The sequence below is a fragment of the Narcine bancroftii genome, chromosome 8 (assembly GCF_036971445.1).
Source record: "Narcine bancroftii isolate sNarBan1 chromosome 8, sNarBan1.hap1, whole genome shotgun sequence".
In the NCBI taxonomy this organism is placed as follows: domain Eukaryota; kingdom Metazoa; phylum Chordata; class Chondrichthyes; order Torpediniformes; family Narcinidae; genus Narcine; species Narcine bancroftii.
The window spans coordinates 140,136,217-140,158,897 of record NC_091476.1 but is presented as its reverse complement, the minus strand read 5'-3'; the positions used below and the strand labels follow the sequence as shown (position 1 = coordinate 140,158,897).

Genomic DNA, 22,681 nt, shown 5'->3' with positions numbered 1-22,681 from the left:
CCACTGATCCTGGTTTGGTGAGCAGTGCAGGTGAACGGTGCCACTTCTATCTCATAACAAGGTGCCAGACCAGTGAAGCTGCAACATGCAACACCTTCAGTGGTCTCACAACCAGTAGATGAGATCACTGCTCTGCGGACCTGCTCAGTCTAGTAATGGAAGGATGTGATACCTTCACCTGGCAGCCTGCAGCAGCTTGAGGTATCTCAGACACACCTTCTTAAGAGTCCCCTTGAGATGGGTAATAAATGCTGAGCTTCTCAGCTGAGCCCAACTCCTCTTGACAAGTAAGCAAACATATTTTGATAAAATTTAGGAAGGATACAATGGGATATTAGAAAAACCAAAACAAATGTGATGAGGAAAGGACCTGCTATTAAATAATTCTCTAGATTGTAACTAAATCTGATTTTGTCACCCACGATCAGCCTTTAAAACAGCTTCAAGTTCATCATTTAGCTAGGAGCCAATTATGTTCGCATCTTTTCTATTTTCAAGTGTTAAATAAATGTCTCCTGCGAGAGTCTGGGCAGTTAACAATTTATTTTAATGCAAAATAATATGAGTCCAAATCTGATTGTTATTTGAACAAAAAGATTTAAGTGAATCACAGAAGTCTGCAGAAACTGTGATTGTAGTTAAAACACACCAAAATGCTGGAGGAACTCAGCCAGTCTTTCCAGCGTCCATAAAAAGCCATGATATATTGCTGACCTTTTGGGCCTGAGCCCTTCTTCGAAGAATAAGCAGAATGAGGAAGAAGCAGGAAATCTCAGAATTCAGACAATGCTGGGCCGGGGGAGGAATCCAGACCAACAAATAGTATTAATTGGATATGATAAGGGATGAGGTAAGAATTTATGTTTGTGCAAAAGGAGACAGGGAAGGGAGAGACAAAGCTGGGGGAAGATGACAGGGGAAGAAGTGGGGGGGTTAACAAAAGCCAGAGATGTCAATTTAATGCCATCTGGTTGGAGGGTACCCAGTCGGAATATGAGGTGTTTTTCCTCCAATTTACGGGTGGTTTCAGTCTGGCAGTGTATGAGACCATGGACAGGCATGTCAGCGAAGGAATAGGATGGAGAATTCAAATTGGTGGGCCCTGAGAGATCCATGCTCTTGCAGCAGACAGAAGCAATCTCCTAGTCTGTGTTCAGTCTCTCCGATGTAGAGACCACAATGGGAACATTGGATGCAGTAGACGACCCCTGCAGATTCAAGAGTGAAATGTTACTTAACTTGGAAGGACTATCTGGGGCCCATAGGGTGGTGAGGGAGGAGCATCTCCTGCGGTCAAAGGGGTGGGTTCCAAGGGGATGATTGCTGGGAAGGGAGGAGTGGAAAAGGGAGTCACAGAGGTGAAGAGGAAAGGGGAATATGTGTCCTGTGGTGGGACCATGTAGTCAGTGGCAGAAATGGCGGAGGATGATATGTTGAATGCGGAGGTGGATGGGGTGATAGGTGAGGATAAGAAGAATCCTGTCCTTGTGCCTGGGGGCAGTGAGGGCCAGGGCAGATGTTGGGGTGATGGTGGTAGAGGAAAAGCCACATTGATTGAAGAAGGATTATCTCTGATGATCTGGCATGGAAGTCCTCATTTTGGGTGCAGATGTGACAGAGATGAAGGAATTGCGAGAATGGAATGGAATCCTTTTTGGAGGACAGGGTGAGGTATAGTCGAGGTACCTGTGTGAGTAGGTGGGTTTGAAGAAGATGCCTGTTGAGAGTTTGTCTTCCGAGATGGAGCCAGAGAGATCGAGGAAAGGTAGTGTTGCTAGAGATGGACCAAGTGAATTTGAAGTTGGAGTGGAAATTGGCAGCAAAATGGAGAAGCTAATGAGCTCAACATGGCTACATGAGGCAACGCCAAAGTAGTCATTGATGTAGTTGAGACGTCTTGCCTGTGTAGACTTGTAGCATGGATTTCTCCATGCAGCCAACAAAAAGGCAGGCATAGCTGGGGCCCATGCGGGTACCCATGGCTACCCCTTTAACCTGGGTCAAAGGAGAAATTATTGAGGGTGAGGACAAGTTATGCCAATCGGAGGAAGGTGGTGGTAGAGGGGAATGGTTTGATTTAAGTAATTGTTTGATCCCAACAGTTTGATAGATACCAGATGAGCTTTCTGATGGTTGGATTCCCAGTGCACTCTTTCGGATTTCATCAGGAGTCGGTGGAGGAAGAGATCGAGTCTTCGTCCAGACTTCATCACCAGGGCCATCTGATCCAGAATTTGGGAGGACAGGCACATCTTCACCCTTTGACTACATACAACAAATTTCAACAATCAAATCTTTTAGGGAATTAGTTCCTCAAAACTATTTCCACTTTCACTGAGTAGTAGAATGGTGTAGAGCATAGAGCCACTGCACAACCCCAGTTCAAATCTGACCTTCAAGCCCAAACACAGACCTAAAGAACTTGCTGATTAATGACATGTAATATTCATGCTACCCTGCAATGGCTCTCTCATATCAGAGGGAGTCTAACCACATATACTTCACATCTATTGTTATTACCATCACTGACACCTCCACATTAATATCCTGGGAGTCACCATTAATCTGAAACTCAGTCAGACCAGTGTGCAAACACTGTGACAACAGCAACGATTCACCTCCTGACACCCCACGTCAGCAGTGTGACAAAATATTCCCCCCCGCCTAGAAACGTGCAACTCAAATAACTCTCAAGAAGCTTAGCACCATTCAGAGAAAACAATTTGTTTTTAACTTTAGACGTACAGCACGGTGACAGGCCCTTCTGGCCCATGAGCCCAATAACCTACAACTCCCATTCTTCCCCCACCAATATCATCTACAAAATGCCCAGCCATTATTCACTCTCACGTCCCCAACAAATACCATTAGCCAGGGTGGGAATTCAGATGCATCAGTACCCAACTGCTTGCAGGTCTCCCTGCAACTCATACACCATCCTGAATTTGACATATATCATCGGTCCTTTATTATCACCAATCCTGAACCTAGAACTCCCTCCACAACAGCATTGTGGGGATACCTTCCCCAGAAGGACTGAAGTAACATTTTCTCAAGGGCAAGTAGTAATGCTGGCTTTGCCACACAATCACACTCTCTCAGTTCTCTCACTCAACCAATTACACTTACTCAGTTCTCCCACACAACCAATTACACTCCCTCAGTTCTCTCACACTCCCTCAGTTCGATCACACAACCAATCACACTTCCTCAGTTCTCCCACACAACCAATCACACTTACTCAGTTCTCCCACACAACCAATTACACTCCCTCAGTTCTCTCACACTCCCTCAGTTCGATCACACAACCAATCACACTCCCTCAGTTCTCCCACACAACCAATCACACTTCCTCAGTTCTCCCACACAACCAATTACACTCCCTCAGTTCTCTCACACTCCCTCAGTTCTCCCACACAACCAATCACACTTCCTCAGTTCTCCCACACAACCAATTACACTCCCTCAGTTCTCTCACACTCCCTCAGTTCGATCACACAACCAATCACACTCCCTCGGTTCTCCCACACAACCAATCACACTTCCTCAGTTCTCCCACACAACCAATTACACTCCCTCAGTTCTCTTACACTCCCTCAGTTTTCCCACACAACCAATCACACTTCCTCAGTTTTCCCACACAACCAATTACACTCCATCAGTTCTCTCACACTCCCTCAGTTCTCCCACACAACCAATCACACTTCCTCAGTTCTTCCACACAACCAATTACACTCCCTCAGTTCTCTCACACTCCCTCAGTTCTCCCACACAACCAATCACACTTCCTCAGTTCTATCACACAACCAAATATCCTCCCTCAATCTTCCCAGCCAATGTAGTAATCCCAAACAAGAAGCCCCCCTTCCTTAGCACCTCCCAACCAATAAATCCCTCCCTCCCTCAATGCTCCCTAAACAATGAATTATCATCCTGCTCATTATAAGAGCATTAATATTTTATTCCTGGGATCTGTGGTGCTCAGTAGCAGATTAAAAGGGTACAGTGACAGATATTTCACCTCAAGCTCCTGTACAAAGTGGAGGTGAAACCTTTTCATCATCTCTTCAATCAGGGAGTCTGCAGATGTTTCAACAATTACTGATGAAATTCCCATCTTTAGTTATCTTAGATCTACAAATATGATCAATGTTCTGAACATTTCTAGATCTTTCATCAGAAGACAGGGATCCCATTAGCTTTAAACCAGTGCCATATATTACACTCCTTGACGTTCTCAAGTACATCGGAAAATACCACAAACTTTCCACTTTCACCAACAAACATCTCTGGTTTTTAGGATAAACTCTTGTGTGCTTACAATCTGACTGCAGTCATCCACACTATCTTGGCCTTTCCCTTGCTGGAGCTCTGAGCAGGAATCCAAGGTTCCTGGAGGAGAATCAAACAGATACAAAACAGAAATATTTTGTTAATGGGTTTTTAATTCATTGTTATCAATGAACACACAAAACAATCAAAAACAACTGCAGATCCAATCCAAAATGTCAATACTCCTACAAATGTGCAAGATAAACAGGCAACATCTGCAGAATGGTCCTGATGACAAGAGGCAGGGAGCAGGGGGTGGGGGTGGGGGGTTGGGGGGGTGGAGAGAGAGAGAGACGATGGAACATGCTGTTCTGATTGGGAGGATGTGACCTCTACAAGGGTCAGCATTTGGGACCTTTGACATTTTGGATGGACATCAACATGTTGAATATAAATGCAAGTGGTATGATTTGATAGGTTGCAGAATACTTAAAAAAATTATGGTGTTGTAGATGGTGAGGAGAGTTGTTTAAGGCTCCAACATGTGTGGATCAGCTAGAAAGTTAGGCAGAGGAGTAACTAATGGAATCTAATCCTAATAAGTTCCAAGTGAGAGACGCTGTAGTGGTAGGACCCCAGGGGATTTGGGATAGATGAACAGAGAGACCTCGGGATATGACCACAGATTCATGAAAGTAATAGACAAGGGGGTGAAGAAGGTTTAGTGGACACTTGCCTTCATCAGCCATGGTAAGAATATAAGACCAGAAATGTCATATTACAAATTTAGAAAACACTTGCTTCACCATAGCTGGAATATTGTGTGCAATTCTAATTATTGCACAATTGTGATTGGAAGGCTTTGGTTGAAGGAGAGATTGGAGAGGCAGGGTTTAATCTCATTGGAGTGCAGGAGGCTCAGGGGAGACCTTATAGTGCTTTATTATTAAATCATGAGGGGCACAGATAGGATAGATAGTCAGTCTTTTCCCCGTGGTGGAGGGAACTGGTTCAAGTTGAGAGAGGAGAAATTTAAAGGAGATCTGTGCCTAAAGAATGATGGAGGCCTAATGCTGACAAATAGGATTAGCAAAGGCATGATGGTTGGCATTGCTACGATGCGCGGAAGGGCATGTTTTTGTGCTGTACAACTCTATGACTCAACAGCCATCTAGACATACACCTGAAGCACCAAGGCATAAAGGCAACGGACCACACATGGGTCAATGGGATTGGTGTAGATAAGCACAATGGTCAGCATAGCCATGATGGGCCAAAGGGAAATTTCTTTGCTGTACAACTCTACAACAATATTTCTAAAGTTTACTTAGCAAAAGAACTCCCTTAAATTTTACTTGAATGTAGAATTGAATCTCAAAGGGACGCAAATGCTCAAAACAAAACAGCTTAATTTTTCTAATGTAGTACATCTAACTTCAAAAATGTGGACATGAAAGGCCCAGTAGGTAAAATGCCACTTTAATGATCAGTGTTCATACAAGATGAGTCGGCACAACATCAAGGGCCGAAGGTCCTGTACAGTGCTGTAGTGTTCCATGTTCTACATTCTAGGATCTGGACAATTGTAGCACAGATTATCATTCAACAAATAGAGTTCAGACACAGAGTCAACTGTGCCAGCCAGTATCCATGGTAAACTCAGTGAGAATGCTCCCAGAATAGTTTAACACGGTATGAGAATGGTTCCTGCACAAAAATAACTTTCCTATTCCAACAAATATGCTAAAAAGGGTTCCTTTTTCTCCACAAACTCCCTGGCTGGTCAAGACCTATCATTTCATGGTTCCTCTCTTCCTAAGAACCACTTCGCTGCTTTGGTTTCAGGCTATGCCTGGATGATTACTAGACACCAGCTCCACCTACACATCAACTGCAGGGACATATTCTGGAATGATTTTGCAGTGAATTATCCCAGTTCAAAATTATACTCTCTCCCACATCCAGTACGATTTTCAGACCTCATCCCTAAAAATCTATGTAAATAAATTTGAGTTGGAAAATGACAGGGGTTTAGGAACATCTCTGTGCAGTGAGATGTGTTTATCTGTTACTATTTACAATGTGCAATGTGAGTGGGGAGCACAGAACTCACCCGGAGGCCAACCCTCATACCCTGCATAATGTAAGCAATACTGCACATTAGCAGGCTGTTGAGCACAACCCTGTTCATGTCAATATTTATGCAGCACCTGAATTTCCTCCCAGTGATCCTCAAGCACATCTTACCTGCATTTCTCTCCAGTCCGCCCTGCCCAATGTTCCCTTCCAAACTCTTCACCGCAAACACTCCCCGTGGCACTGATCTCCTCATTCTGAAAGCACTTTGGTAAAGTTTCTTTGATGTTCCATGTTGGTTTCCTCTACATCCATTCTGCCAACACCTTCCTTAGTTTTACAGACCTCTATTGAATCACTCCTTAGCTCCTCTCAACAGAAAAGTGTCCCAATCATTGATTCATCATGGTGAAGAATGTAAGAGAAAGGAGCAGGTCATTGAGCCACACAAACCTGCTCTTCATTGAGTAACATGAATGTAGAGGATGCAGAGAGTCTGCAGAAAGATAAAAAAGAAGAGGTTAAATGAGTGGGCAAGGGTCTGGCAGATGGAGTACAATGTTGGTAAATGTGAAGCCATTCACTTTGAAGGAAAAATAGAAGATCAGATAATTATTTAAATAGTGAATGATTGCAGCATGTTGTCGTGCAGAGAGACTCGGGAAGATGACGTGTGCATCACGAAACGTTGGTTCATATGTTCAACAGATGGTGATTTTCATTGCTGGAGGGATTTAACTGAAGAACAGGGAGGTGAATAGGCTACTGGCGAGGCTGCATCTGGAGTACTGTGGACAGTTCTGGGAAAGGATATACTGTACTGACTTTGCAGTTGGTGCAGAGGGGGTTCACCAAGTTGATATAGTTTTGATTTATAAATTGAGTTGGCAGGGGATATACTCACAGAAATTCAGAAAAAATGAGTCAGGAATCTTATAACATTATGAAAGGGATAGGTAAGATAAAGGCAGGAATGTTGTTTCCACTGTAGGTGAGACGAGAACTCAGGGACATAGTCTCAAGATTCAGTTGAGTAGATTTAGTATGGAGCTGAGGAGGAACTGCTCCCCCCAGAAAATAGTGAATTAATGGAATTCTCTGCCCAAGGAAGCAGTAGAGCCTGCCTCATTAAATATATTTGTGTTATTTATGTTGATTTGTGCACAGTAGGGACTCCATAATCTCTTCAGCTTCCTCTTTCAGGACCTTAGGATGTAGTCCATCTGGTCCAGGTCCATCTTCAGACCCATCAGCTTCCAAAGAACCTTCCCCTTAGCAATAGCAAGTACAATAATTTCTGCTCCCTGGGTCTCTGGAATTTCTGGTGCCTTCTGCAGTGAAAGCTGACACAAAATACCTATTCAGTTCATCCATTATTTCTTTGTTCCCCATTTCTATTTCACCAGCACCATTTCCAGCAGTCCGACATACACGCTTGCCTCCCTTTTATTCTTTATATATCTGAAAACCTATTGGATTCCTCTCCATACATCTGGCATTTTGCAGGTCCCACTCAGAACTACAAACCATGCCATCCAATTAACCCAAATTAACCTACAAACACCGTATGTTTCAAACAGTGGGAGGAAACCGGAGCACATGGGGAAAACCCACACAGACACAGGGAGGACGTACAAACTCTTTCCAGACAACAGTTCGGTTGGTGTGTCTGCACCCCTTCTTCCTGCTGATTTCCTACCTTGCTCCTGAAGAGATTTGAGGCCAATCTCAGCTTCTTTGTGCAGATCTTCAATGTGCGGCGGCCTGGTCGAAGGGAGGAACACATTCTCCTGATGATATTCCAATGGTTTGTAGTGAACAGCCCATTGAGCATCTTCGTCAGATTTAGAAGCAGCTGCAGGGAGATATTAAAAAGCCATACTGTAAAATGCCATAAGTCTTTACACTGTATCATTGTGAAATGTTGGTAGTCTGTCCTCTATGAGCTGTTCAGAGGTTTTACATTAGCAATATACACACTTCAGAAGTTGGAGCACTGGAACACTTCAGAGGATAACGAACTTGTGACATTAAATTTAAATTTAGATATTCAGCCCTTTCAGCCCATGAGCCTGTGCTGCCAATTAACCTACAAGCCCCAGTACATTTGAAGAAACTGGAGAGTCTGCAGGAAACCCATACAGACACTGGAAGGATGCACCATCACCTTACAGACAGCGCTGGATTAGAACCTGGGTCGCTGGCACTGAAACAGCGATGATGCACTAACTTGTTGCTAACCATGCCATCCTTCATTTACATCATTGATTGAAGAAAACTGTACAGATAGCAAGATCACAATTAAATAGCAAATATTTTGGCAGGTTGTTGGTGACAGGTGGAGCAAACGAGAAAAAAGGCAGATGGAGCCAGGTTGAGGGGGAGGGTGGGGGTGTGATGGTGGAGAAAATTGTCAAGGGGGCGAAGTGGAAACCATTGCAGAGGGGTGAAGGGCAGATGGAACCAGGAGAGAGGATCCAGTGGGTGAAATGTGTGGGTTAAAGGTGGATGGAAGAGAAGGAGGAGAATGAGGATATGTGATGGGGCTGGAGGGGGGTATGGAAAAGGGAACAAAAATGGGAGGAATGAAAGTGGGTTAGAGGAGGATTGGGGAAAGTTCAGGATGTGAAGGTTGCCTGAAATTGGAAAATGTTCATAGTAGAATATCCAGGAAGATTACGAGGTATTGATTTTATTGCATTGGGGTTCATATAGGCAGTGGAGAAGATTGAAGATGGATAGGTCAGTGTGGGAATGGGAAGACAAGATCCTTCTTTCATCTATTACCCAAATATCACTCCCTTCCACCCCACTTTCCCTCAGCCCCTCCCTGCTTTACACCAATCCTTTTCATCCTAGGTCTAGATACAGGTTGTGGGCTCAAAATATCAATAGATGCTGCTCAATGCTGAATTCTTCCTGTAGATTGTTTTTTGTACTCCAGATTCTAGGATCTGTGGAGGACAGAACATTGCCCCAGATAGGCCCTTCAGCTCATCATGCTGTGCTGACCTGTGTAAACCTACTCCACAATAATCTAACCCTTCCCTACCTTACCTGCAGAACTATTTTTTTCCTCATATCCATCCTTTTAAATGTTCCTATTGATCCAGTTTTCACCACCAGCCTTGGCAATGCATTCCAGGTACCCACAACTCTGTGTCAAAAAAAAACTTATACCTAATATCTCCCCAAACTTTTCCTTTACTCACTTGAAACATATGTCCTCTGGCATTTGTTACCCTGGGAAAAAGTTTTATTTCTTATTAATATAATAAAACCCCTGTTATCCAGAACTCAAGCAATCGGCAGCCTCAAGCAACCAGCAAAAAAATAGCAGAAAATAAATAGTTAAAAAATCCGGAAGTTTAAAATTGGCATTACTTGCCAATCATGCAACTGCAGTCTCAAGCATCTGGAATTTCACTTTCCAGCATCTATCAATCCCTATAGGTGCTGGATACTGGGGGTTTTACGGTTTTTATTTAATTGCATGATAACACATCACATATTCAGCCTTCCCAAACAGTGAGCTACTTCCTCTGATTATTGACCACCTCTTTGTCAATGATAAATGTGGAACTATCTGTCCTTCATTTCTGTAAGAAAGCCTGGAGATGTTGAGCTCCAATGCTGAATTTCTCCAGCACATTTATGTCCTGAAGTTCCACACCTCCTGTCTCCCTCTTCTTTTGAACAAGGGATTCACACTGGCTGTTCTCCAATCTTCTGGTACCCTCCTGGAATTTAGTGAATTTCAACAAATTTTAACCAATGGTGCAATATCTGAGCAGCTATTTCCTTTAAAACCTGTGGATCCTGATGAGTGGCCCACCTTTCACCCAGTTAGAGCCACTTTCCGCATAGTTGTGATTCCATGCATGGGGTTTTATTCGAGAAGCAGGAATGAACAAATAGTAAAATGACACAACTACTTCTAGTCCACCCCACTCACACCAACCTAAAGTTGAGTGCATTCAATTGGAAAAACATCTCCCCTTTGGAAGGGAGCTGGTTAATCATCAACACCTAATCTTGGAAAATGAAGTCACAGACCATTGCTGATGGGATCTTGGAGATCAGACGAAATGAGGCATTCAAGTGAAGCAATAAGTTCACTCAGTCTCTTTTAAAAGCCTTCTCTTCATCAGAAAGACAGGACGCATGCTGGGCGATCACTTCGCTGAGCAACTTCGTTCTGTCCACATCAGTGACAGGGATCTCCCAGTGACCAATCACTTCAAATCTGCGCCCCACTCCCATGCTGACATGTCTGTCCATGGCCTCATGAACTGTCAAACCAAGACCACCTGTAAATTGGAGGAGCAAGACCCAATTTTGCACCTGGGCCCTCTTTAACCCGATGGCATGAACATCAAGTTCTCCTAGCCCACTCCCCGTTCTACCCCATCCCTCTGTCTCTTTTCCTCCAGCTCTTCACCCCTTTCCCTTGCCATTCACAGAGTCATTCCCCCCCCCCCACCTCCTACCCCCTGCTTGCTAGTGTGCCCTCCCTCCCTTATCCACCTATTACCTCCTGCCTTTGGGACCATGCTCCTACCCCTGCCCCTCCCCCCACCATTTTGTTTGGCCATATTTTGCTCATGCCTTAATAAAGAGCTCAAACCTGAAACGTTGGCTGTATACTTTTATCTTTGCTATATAAAGTACACTGTTCGATCTTCTAAGTTTCTCCAGCGTTGTGATTTCGCAGGCAAACCAAATTGGAACAGTGTGCCAGGTAAAAACAGAACACACAACAAACAAGTGGTGTTCAGGCCCGAAACGTCGGTAATATCTCCTATGGACGCTGCGAGACCGGCTGAGTTCCTCCAGCATTTCCTTGTTTTACACTATGTGCACTGAACACCCTCTGCTGGAGGATCTCATCAGGTCAAGCTGTATCAGAGGGAGGTAAGGAATGGTTGATGTTTTGACCAAAATTCTTCATGGGCACTCTGAACTATGGATACTGTCTTCTTAGGCTTTGATCAATTGTCTTCCCCAAGAGGCACTTTGTGAAATCTCCTCTCAATGTTTGACTGAGAACATAGAATCGGAAGACTTTTACTACCATGACTCTCTCATTGCATTAGCACGCTGTGCATGTAAAATATTTCAGCTACATCAGTCAGCCACAGATTGGAAGGATGGCACTGTGTTATTTAAAATAAATTAGCAGTTACAATACACCATCCCTGCTTAAGTACAGGGTAGAGATTGTGCATGATGTATTCATCTAACATTTAATAACATAGTTCAAGGAAATGGGCCCTATGATTATCCTCTGCAAGCTGATGAAATATTTTAAGAATTCCACATTGGTGTAAGCAACAAGGTTACAGATTCAAAAACCAAAATCTGCAAGAAATCTGAAGAGCAGAAAATCCCAGGAACGCTGAGTAGATTAGACTCCTTCTGAGGTGAGAGAAAGAGAGAGAATGACCCAGATTATCATCCTGAGAAGGGAACTCTGTTTCTTTTTCTACAGATGCTGCTGACCAGCTGAGTGTTTCCACCATTTTCTGTTTTTGTTGGTGTTCAGCTGAAGAAACACACAAACAGCTACCAAATAAATGATGCCTTCTGCTCATACCTCGAGGAAGGGCTCAGGCCCAAAACATCGGTTATATATCTTTACCTCCTGCTGAGTTCCTCCAGCATTTCTGTGTTTTTATTTCAAAGGAACTGGTTGGTTGCCATGGGGATGGAGACACAGTTAAATAAGTTGCAGATCAGCCGTGCTTATTATGTATTTAATTTAGAGACACAGAATGATAACAGGCCTATCTGGCCCACGGGCCAGTGTCACCCAAATACACTCATGTGACCTACTAACCCTGTACATCTTTGGACCATGGGAGGAAACTCAATGATCACATGGAGAATGTACACACTCATTAGACCTTCACTCCTCTGAGCCTCAAATCTGCATCCCGCATTATCACAGCATCACTGAGAGGGCCAGAGTGCAACAGCACAGAAACAGATCCCTTCATGCTGCCGTGCACTGAGCTGCTAGTCTCATTTATTCTCTGTAGCCTTCCATTCCTTGCTGATTCCAGTGGTTGCCCATGTCCATTGATAATGGTAATGACAATCAGTTTATTGTCATACACATTGTACAATGTAAATGTGCACAAAAATTCTGACTTAATTTTTTAAAAATTTAGACATACAGCATGGTAACAGGCCATTTCAGCCCATGAGCTCATGCAGCCCAATTACACCCAATTAATCCACAACCACCCCCCACCCCCCCCACCCCCATTCCACTGTGTGTGTCAAACAGTAGAAGAAAACCAGAGCCCCCGGGGAAAAACTATTGCAAACACAGGGAGAACATACAAACTCCTTACAAACAGTGTGGGATTTGAATCTCAGATCCCGATCACTGGTGCTGTAAAGGCATTGCACTAACCACTACGACATCCATGCTGCCCTGCCAACTTGCTGCAGCCGAACTGGTTCTTTGTAAAAATGTCCAAAAAGAGCTACAATGGTAGACTTCATTGAAACAAAAGGAGACAATAAAACTAAAAAAAAATATTCAGAGTTATCCTTGAGTAAAAGCGTGAGTTAGCAATGATGTGGACAGTCCTCTGCGGTGTCAGAGAAGTCCATGATTAGTGTACAAGGGGAGGTTCAAGAGCCTGACAGCTGTTCGAAAACCTAGAACCTAGAAGTGCTGGTCTTCAAGCTTTTGTACCTTCTTCCTGAAGGTAACAGTGGGAAGAGGTTGTGTCCAGGGTGATGGAGTCCTATATGATGTTGGCTGCCTTCCTGAGGCAGCACCTCACATGGATGTCTACAGTGGGTGGGGTGGTCAGCATCTGTAATGGATCTGGCTGTGTTTGTTACCTTCTGCAGCTTTCTGGGCAGTCGAATTCCCAAACCAGGTTGTGATGTTACCAGACAGTAGAACTTCCACAGTGCACCTGTAGAAGTCAGATTCCTTAGAAAGTCAAGGTGCTTGTGAGTCTTCTTCACAGTTGCCTCGATATTCTGGCTCCAGGAAAGGTCTCCTGAAACATGGACTTCCAGGAACATAAAGGTTCTGACCCTCTCCACCACCATCCCGTCAATGAGGACAGGTGCGCAGTCCCTTAGCGTCTCCTTCTCATATTAACCATCCTTGGACTTGTTGATGTTGAGAGCAAGGATGTTGTCCTGGCACCACCCAACCAGGTTCCCGATCTCCATCCTTATTCTGACTCATCCTTTCCAGTTATTCAGCCAATAACGGTGGTGCTGTCAGTGAATTGGTAGATGGAGCTGGAATCAAACTTAGTTACTCAGTCATGAGAATACAAGGAATAGAATAGGGGACCATGAGCACAGCTTTGTGGTGTCCTGTGTCTGAGAGGAGGTGATGTTGCCGATTCACATTGATTGGGGTCTGCCAATGAGGAAGTCAAGGAACCAGTTACTGAGGGACAGATAGAAGCCCAGGTCCTTTATTTTTGTTGGTATGATGATGAATGCTAAGCTGTTGTCTTTTTTTGCACCAACTGCAACTGTGAATATTTGTTTATCTATCATTTTATATTTATTATCATTTTTTTCTATCTTGAGGAATATTGAGTTAACTTAACTTGCACTGTTGTTGGTGTGTCCGTGATGCTGAAGCAAGTAGGAACTTCAGTACGTCTGTACATTGAACCTATGTGTTTAACACTAAACCCTTACTCATCATCAGCACAGCTCTGGTGGCCATGATTCACCACCCCTTATCCTGCCCATTCCTGAACCAGCCACTTCCCTTGAGGAAGGGCTCAGGCCTGATACATTGGTAATATATATGCACCTCCTACGGACACTGCAAGACCAGCTGAGTTCCTCCAGCATTTCTGAGTTTTAACTAGCTGATTTCTCTGCAGGTCTCCCAAAACCAGAATTAGGTCCATAAATACCAAGCAAAGAGGAAAGGATAACTATTTGTAGCAAAGGTGACCCATTAGTAAACATTTTTTTGAATATTTTATTTAAAATATTAAAGCCATGATGCATACAATCAGAAAAGAAAATAATACATATAATCAATAAAAAATACATGGCATACCCACCCTCCCCCCTACACTATCCCCTCTATAGCCCTTCCCCCAAACTTCTCCAACTCAACTAACCTAAACCCCAAAAGACAGAAATAAGAAAAAGAAAGGTGATATAATAAACCACAATAACATAATTAATTACCATGGCTGGAGAATCCAAAATTTTAAACCCATATAGTCCAAATAAGGACTCCAAATTTTCGATTAAAAAAATAATTATCACATAAATTATGATTTTTTTCCAATGGAATACAAAATCTCAATTCCATATGCCATCTATATAAATTCAAATCAGTCTCAATTTTCCAAGTAGTCGCTAAACATTTTCTCGCTACAGCCAAATGCTAGTGTCAAAAATGCAATTTGAAACCTAATTAATCTCAATTCAAAACTCAAGTTTTTAATATTACCTAACAAAAATACTGATGGATCCAATCGAAATTTAACTTTAAAAATACCTTCTAAAAATTCTTTAAGTCACATCTGAAAAGGTTTTACCATATCACATAGCATTAGTAAACATTTACCACAGAGATGGCCAATCAGTGAACACTTCCATTTGAGGTGTCCAAGCAGTAAGCTCTTACAACAGAGTGACCAATCAGTTTTGTCTACCTACTGTGGCACCAATATTTCAGAGCTCAGCCTTGGTTTTGGTTCTGCCTATGTGTACACTTCCATTTGTTTTACTTCTTTCTTCAGCTTTGATTTGAAAGATGTAGTGATCTCAGCCTCAAACATTTCCGACAGCAAAGCACTCTATGCTTCAGTAACCCACAGTGAAAGGATCCAGTGCTATTCTGCATCAAGTGTTTACACCACCTGCAAGTTAATGACCTACAAGCAGAGCACAATGTTATTCCTAACTTCAAAATTCAAGTCCTTTGGGTTGCAGTAACAATAGTCTGTTTTATCAAGTTGTTTCATGTACCTATAATTCTGCTTGTGATAATGCACTGAAAACATTTCTGGAACCTGAAGAATTTATTTTGATTTTCCAACACTCAATCCATTCTATATTGCGTAGTTTGGACTGGTTATTGACCAACCATATGTTGTAAATGACATGAAAACAGGAACTGCTATAAATACTCATAAAGACAGGCAGCCTCCGTGCAGAGAAATACAGAGATAACATTTTGGTCCAAAACTGTTATTTGAAACTGGAAGAGTGAGAAGAAACTTGCAAGATGGGAGAGAGGTGGATAGGGTGGAGACCAAAGGATGTTGGTGCTATCTAACAGGATGGTCAATGTCCATTCATTCATCATGAGGAGATGTGGCTAACAAAGAGTGATAAAGAATAAAGAATAGTGGAACTGCGTGTTGCCTGACGTGGAAAGTAAACAATAATGCTGGAAATTCCCAGCATCAGACCATAGTTGCAGATAGAGTAACATTGATGTAAAATGTAGATGGCATCACATCAAAACTGAAACAAAAACCAGAATACTAGAAGAAGTCAACAGATCTCACTTCATCTGTGGAGGTAAAATGTCTTGTGGCAAGACATTGCATCAGCACTCAGAGGGAAAACATGCAAATCACCACACTAATTACAGATGTTCCAGTGCAAACTTCAATTGTCCTAGACCTTGGGCTGTACAATGAAAATTTGAGATCAGGAGCATGAGAGGGTGGGGAGAGGGGCAGAAGAGGAGGGGCATGGAAATGCTCTCAAGCCCAAAAGTATGAAACAGAAATGATGTCAGAACCATGAACGCGAGTCTTGGCAGAGAGCAATTTATAAACTTTTGGAGAGGTTGCTGTGTATTTACAATGAAGCACAATTTTAAAGGAGCAACAGTAAGATCATTGGAAATTTAAACTGGGCCTGTTTTCAACCCTTCCTCGTTTCACAATTTCCCAGCCCACTGTAGCCAAAAGGAACTGGAAGATGATGATAACATCTTCTGGCTTGACAATAACCTGAGATACATTATAAAGATGACAAGCATCTTCATATTTTCTCTGTCTAATGTAATATTCCACACTGCTCCTTTGCAACATCAATGCCCTTATCATCTACCTCTTTTATGAAGGTCGATGCAAAGTTGGCATTGGGAAACCAAGCCCACCTCTTCAATCTCCACACCGAGGTTCATGATTTCAATTCAGTCTTATTCTTGACTTCATATCCTCAAATGCATCATACATTGATAAAACATCTTTGATGTTTAGGTTTGTTTAGATTCCATATGTTTTCTTAATGGAAAAATCTTTGCTCCAAACTGTCACCATCTCCTTGAATAATTAAATTCAGTCCCTATTTACACACACAAACATAGTGATGGATAAGTTCAACCGATAGAGTATTGAGATGATTTACCACAGAGACAAATACAAAAATAGCTATGTGAAAATATATTTTAGCAACACACAGAGTGCTGGATGAACTCGGCGGTTCAGGTAGCAACCATAGATAGTTGACATTTCAGTCCACCAACCCTTCCTCAGAAAGAACTTCACATTTATATTCATAAAAAACCAGTCCCTGAATAAAAGTGCAAAGTCTGTCACAGTCCTAAGTGGGCTCATTCTCACTGGTCAAGTACTCACTCACCATGCATTCTTCTTGATGTAGAATAGTCCCAGGCTGTTCGTACTCACACAAGGAATGTCCTCGACCAGTCACACTGGACTAATAGAGCCAGTCCGCTGGCCGTCGGTGTTAGTCTTCCAAAGACATCGATAGCACAAAAATGAAGGGAAATCTCACAATAAGTAAAGGATTAACTTGTTTTTCATTAAATCATGCCAAATCAATGTATCACATACATTTCTCCCAGCCAATAAACTGCACAACCATTAAAACACTTCATAAATTTCAGTTATTTACATCAACTGTGACCACAGTCAAGTCTATTTTCCTTGAGGCAATGCATAACTTGAGTAACTATTAACCTCTTCTATGACAGCTGCGAACTTGCTTGTCCGGTGGTTAAACTTGGATTAGATACTTGGACATCACTTGTTAAGAGCTGCTCTCCCCATGTTCTTGGCACCTCCATCAGCCTTCCCTCCCTCTGTCTCCTCAGCTCCAAGGAAAACAAACCCAGTATTTCCCATCACTGGAATGTCCCACCCCAGGCTATATCATGGAGAATCATATCTGCACCTTCTCCAGTTCAATCACATTATCCATTAAGACCCATACAACACAGAAACAAGCCCTTCAACCCATCATCTCTCTGCCAGCTATTGTACACATCTACACTAATCCAGTATACCACCACTTGTATTTTCAAGACCCTGTCTAGAGTAAAACACGAAAGTCTACAGACACTGTGATTGAAGTTAAAACAATGATGGAGAAACTCAGCATGTCAAACAGTGTACTTTATGTAGCAAAGATAAAGGTACATTTTTGTTATTGGGTACTGAATAACAAACGACTACTGAGGGCAACGTTAAGCAAACCGTTTACTTTGTACACACAAGAGAGGGAACTTCTTACATGGCATACAATCCATTCAAAGCCTGTTTATTCACCATTGCGCCTTCGCAGAGCTCGTGCATGCGCATAGCGCTGTTGCGAGTATGGTGGTTGCTATGTAATTGCAGTGGGTGCAGAGCAGTCAATAGCAGTGGTTGTCTACACCCCTTTGCTTGAAAGTAACCCCCATGCACCACAGTTCAAGCTAATGCTATACATTACATTGATTACATTCCAGTAACAAAACAGCCAACCCAGTTTAGTCTCTATAATTATGGTTAGGTTTACAAGTGTTTCCTGTAGTAGCCCTCTGTGGATGTGGAAGTTTGGGGTGCCTAAGCCTGAGAGTATGTGCTGTCCATTGTCTCATGTGTGGTCACTGAGAGAGTCCCGCCGATCTCAGCCTCACTTTCCAAATCCTGGACCACAGTCTCGTCAGGATTAATTTGAGGTAAGGGTGGCTCCCTTACTGAAGGTTATGTTGTCAGTTTTTTTTCTGTACACCCTCCCTTCTGATCGGGCCAGGTATGACCAGGTACGACTACACCCATTTGCCCATAGCCCTACGGAGCCTGCATTCTGATGACCTGCTCTTCTGTCAATGGCTCGAGCGGTCGGCTTGTTCTGTTGTAGCATCTCTTCTGCACCAGTCTTTGGCTCCGCAGCTGGGCCTTGATTTCTTGCAGGTTCCTTGTCATCTGCATCTGTCTTGACGTTAGTCTTTGTGGCGGAGATCCGAATGTGGCGTAACGAGGGATGTTTCTCAGGTGAAGCCAACTGAGGAATATGGCTGTCTTCTCCCTGTGAGACTTTTCCATGAGCTGTGCTTACAGCTCTCTCTCAGCCAGCCCATTTGAAAGTGGCTATCCTGGGCTTCTGGTGATGTGGGTGAAGTCCCAGGCTGCTGCAAAGTCTCTGAACCTCTCACTGGTGAATTATCCACCATCAGCTGATACCAGAGTGTGAGGTGCCTCTCATGCACCGAAAAGTATCTTTTTAGCATGGTTAGCAAGGAGATAGTGTTGCATAACACGTCTATTTTGAACCTTCCCAAGTTCGAATTGATTAGTACCAATTGTTACTGACTTTACCATTTGAAAATACCCGTTGCCGCAGTTGACCGGGGTATGTCTGGCACTGGGTGAAGCTGTGTTGCCTCCTCCTGCTGGTATGGTTTTAGTGCCATTGCACATCAAGCAGGTTTGCACTTCTTAATCAATGTTTTCAGTCATGCCTGGCCAAAAAAAAAATGATATCTCTCGCCCTTCGTTTTGTTACCTCTGCACCCGGAAGCCCTCTGTGCAGGATGCCCATGTATACATTTTGCAGTGAACTCGGGATGACTGCTCTCTGGCCCTTCAGTCCGATTCCTTCATTGATAAGTAGCTCATCATGGAATGGGGAGTAGGGTTACACTTCTAGGGGGGGACAGGCTGCGCTGCTTATCCGACCAACCACCCCTGATAAAAGTACCTAGGGTCCTTAAAGTGGCATCTTCAGCGATGTGTCTTCTTAGTTCCTCCAAGTGGGAAAAGCTCTACAAGATGGGTTAAACAAAACCTATCATGCACAAAGCCATGTTGACTGTCCATAATCAGTCGTTGGCTATCCAAATAATTGTATATTCGATCACTTAGTACAATAATTTACCTACTACTGACATCAGGCTTATTGGCCTATAATTTCCAGGGTTATTTTTGGAGCTTTTTTAAAACAATCCTCCAGCATCACACCCATGGCTAAGGGTATTTTAAATATTTCTGCCAGAACCCTTGCAATTTCTACACTAGCCTTCCTCAAAGTCCAAGGGAATATCTTGTCAGGCCCTAGGGATTTAGCCACGTTAATTTGCTTTAATACAGCAAGAACTACCTCTATCTATTGATATATTAAGTTTTTCATACTTCCCCTAAATCTGTGCCATTTTTGAATACTGATGAAAAAAAACATTTAAGATCTCTCCCATCTCTTTTGGCTCCATACAAAGCCAACCACTCTGATCTTCAAGGGGACCAATATTGTCCCTTATACTTTTGCTCTTAATATATCTGTAGAAACCCTTAGGATTTGCCTTCATGTTGTCTACCAAAGTAACCCCACGACTGTTTTCTAGCCTTCTTGATTTCTTTCTTGAGGTTTATCTTGCATTTTTTTATGCTCCTCAAATACCTCTATGTTGCCTATACCTGTTATGTATCTCTCTTTTCTTCCAAACCAGATCCCAAATATCCCTCAAAAACCAAGGCTCTCTATGCTTGCTAACCTTGCCTTTGATCCTGATGGAAACATACAAACTCTGTACTCTCAAAATATCACCTTTCCTGATGGAAACATACAAACTCTGTACTTTCAAAATATCACCTTTCAAGGCCTTCCAGTTACTTCACTCATTATTGCCCAAAAGCAACTTTTCCCAATCGACGGATTCTAGATCCTTTCTCATTTCCTCAAAATTGGTTTTTCTCCAATTTAGAATTTCAACCCAAGGCCCAGACCTATCCTTCTCCATAATTCACTTGAAACTAATGGCATTATGATCACTGGACCTAAAATATTTCCCTACACATACTTCTGTCACCTGTCCTGTCTCATTCCCTGTGAGGAGATCCAGCATTGCACTCTCTCCAATTGGTACCACTATATATTGATTGAGAAAGCTTTCATGAACACATTTGACAAACTCTAACCCTTTTACAGTTCCTCACCTCCACTCATATTGCCTCAGTAGATGAGCCCTCTGGTCTGAGAATTTAATTGTTGGTTTCAAAAATCTCAATTTTATTACTATTCATCAGAGCTCTATGAGCCTCATTACTGTCTCCAGTACAATCTCCTTTATCACATCTAGATGCAGACTTTTTATATAATGAAATTCTATGCCTCATAGGATCTGGTGAGTGAAATAGGATTAATATCATTTGCATGGAGACAACCAATCATAACTATGAATATCCAATAATCTAGTTCTTACAGGGCCTATGTGCGTGAGTTCTGAAGCAATGGCCACTCACAGGCTGGACTTCTAGAGTCCATGAACAGCAGTAGCCTAATCCTCAATTCTGGAACATGACCACAAACATGTTCCTCTGGCCCCAGTTTCCAATTGGCTAAACCTCTGGATTTACAAAAGATTGCATTCAACAGGGAAGTGTCCCGCTGAACTTGTTGAGCAAATACATCTGGTATTAAATCACAGAAGTTAAGAAAAACATACCAAAATAACACTGTTCCAGCAGGAGTTGATGGCCTGCTAGATTCCAGTCCCCAGAATGATGCACTCCTGTGCAACAAAAAGCAGAAATATAGCCATTGAAAATCACTCTCAGGTGCAGAGCACTGAGTACAACCATGTGATAATTGAAACAATAAAGGCTCTCTAACTCTTTAAACTTTGAAACTTGGCTGCATTGAAGGTTATTTTTTTGTTCAGGAATGATTAGCAAAAGGTGACAATGTAAATCGAATTAACTTGCGAAGTTCACAACATTCATTTTACTGTATCTCCATTCACCCCAGCAGCACACTGACTAATAATAGAACATTATGGCACAGTACAGGCCCTTCGACCCTCGATGTTATGCCAACCTATATACTCCTACCAAAAAAACTAAACCCTCCCTACCCTGTAACCCTCTATTTTTCTTCCATCCATGTGCCTGTCGAAGAGTCTTTTAAATGCCCTTAATGTTTCAGCCTCCACCACCATCCCTGGCAATGCATTCCAGTCACCCACAATTCTCTGTGTAAATGTCTCCCCTAAACTTCCCTTCCTTCACTTTGTATATAAGTTAAGTCAACATGTTAAAATTTACATAGAAGTGTGTGTGTGTGTGTGTGCCCACATGCGTGTGTGTACATTTGAGCAAGTGCGCAAGCACACGTGTGTCAGCATATAGAATGGTTAGGCCCTTCTGTCTAACTTGGCCATGCCAACGAGTTCAGTTTACACATTGGTTCAGGAACTGGAGACATTTTTCATTTAAACACAAAAGAATTCTTTACACTTTATACTTTTTTAATGCAAGGTTTTAAGCATGAAAAATGGTTTTGTTTGATCATCCACAATTAGGTCCACTCCAGCCATAGTCCATCAAGACAATGAGAGCTGGCTGCGGTCCAGCCTTTTTCCATGATAAGTACATCACTCAAGGAAGATAGAAAAGCCCAGCAGGGAGACAATTCTCCCCAAAACATACAGCAAAGCCATTTATAATGACTTTCACGATCACCAGGAGTGTCTATTGAACAGCGCGCTGTGGAAGAAAACTCTTCTAACTAAAGAGTAGGAAGAGAGACACAACAAATAGAAACATGGAAAGTGTATTGAAGAGTGGGTTTGAAAGGTTAGGAACATGATTTTGGAAGTTGCCAGAGTGTTGGGAAAGAGAGCAGAATATCATGATCTTGGAGAAAAGTGAAGGAGTTCTGGATATTTCTAGGACTGCTTCAATGGTGACAGGCTCACACTTCTGTGCACATGTTCAGTCAGGCCAGAGCTCCCAGTTGGGCCAGGATTCCCAGTCAGGTCAGGACTCTCATTCGGGCCAGGACTTCCAGTCAGCCAGGACTCACAGGTCAGGGCTCCCCTACTTCTGGAAAATGCCAAATACAACTGCAGGGAAGAGGAATTGGCAAATTACTTGGTCATCAGCCAATTATATTAAGAGACCAAGACAAAAGGATCAGGGTGGGTTTGCTGCTGCATTAGATGACTAATGATTTCTAAATATTTGTAGTTTATCTAACTCTTCCACTTCATCTCCCCTCCCACCAAAGTACATGCAAAGCCAATGAATTGCAGAAGACAGGATCAGGGAACAAGGAACAAATCATCTTTAATGTT

General features: G+C 42.7%; 1 protein-coding gene across 2 annotated transcripts in view; it reads right to left on the bottom strand.

Moving 5' to 3' along the window:
• LOC138741258 (NHS-like protein 3) overlaps window positions 1–22,681 on the bottom strand; it is a 124,615-nt gene that overhangs the window by 12,566 nt on the left and 89,368 nt on the right. For both annotated transcript variants that reach the window (XM_069895049.1, XM_069895050.1), the window contains exons 2-4: window positions 8,048–8,203; window positions 4,322–4,392; window positions 2,115–2,265 (exon numbers count right to left, since the gene is read on the bottom strand). In XM_069895049.1, the coding sequence (XP_069751150.1) occupies window positions 2,115–2,265; window positions 4,322–4,392; window positions 8,048–8,203 (378 nt within the window). The remainder of the gene's footprint in view (window positions 1–2,114; window positions 2,266–4,321; window positions 4,393–8,047; window positions 8,204–22,681) is intronic.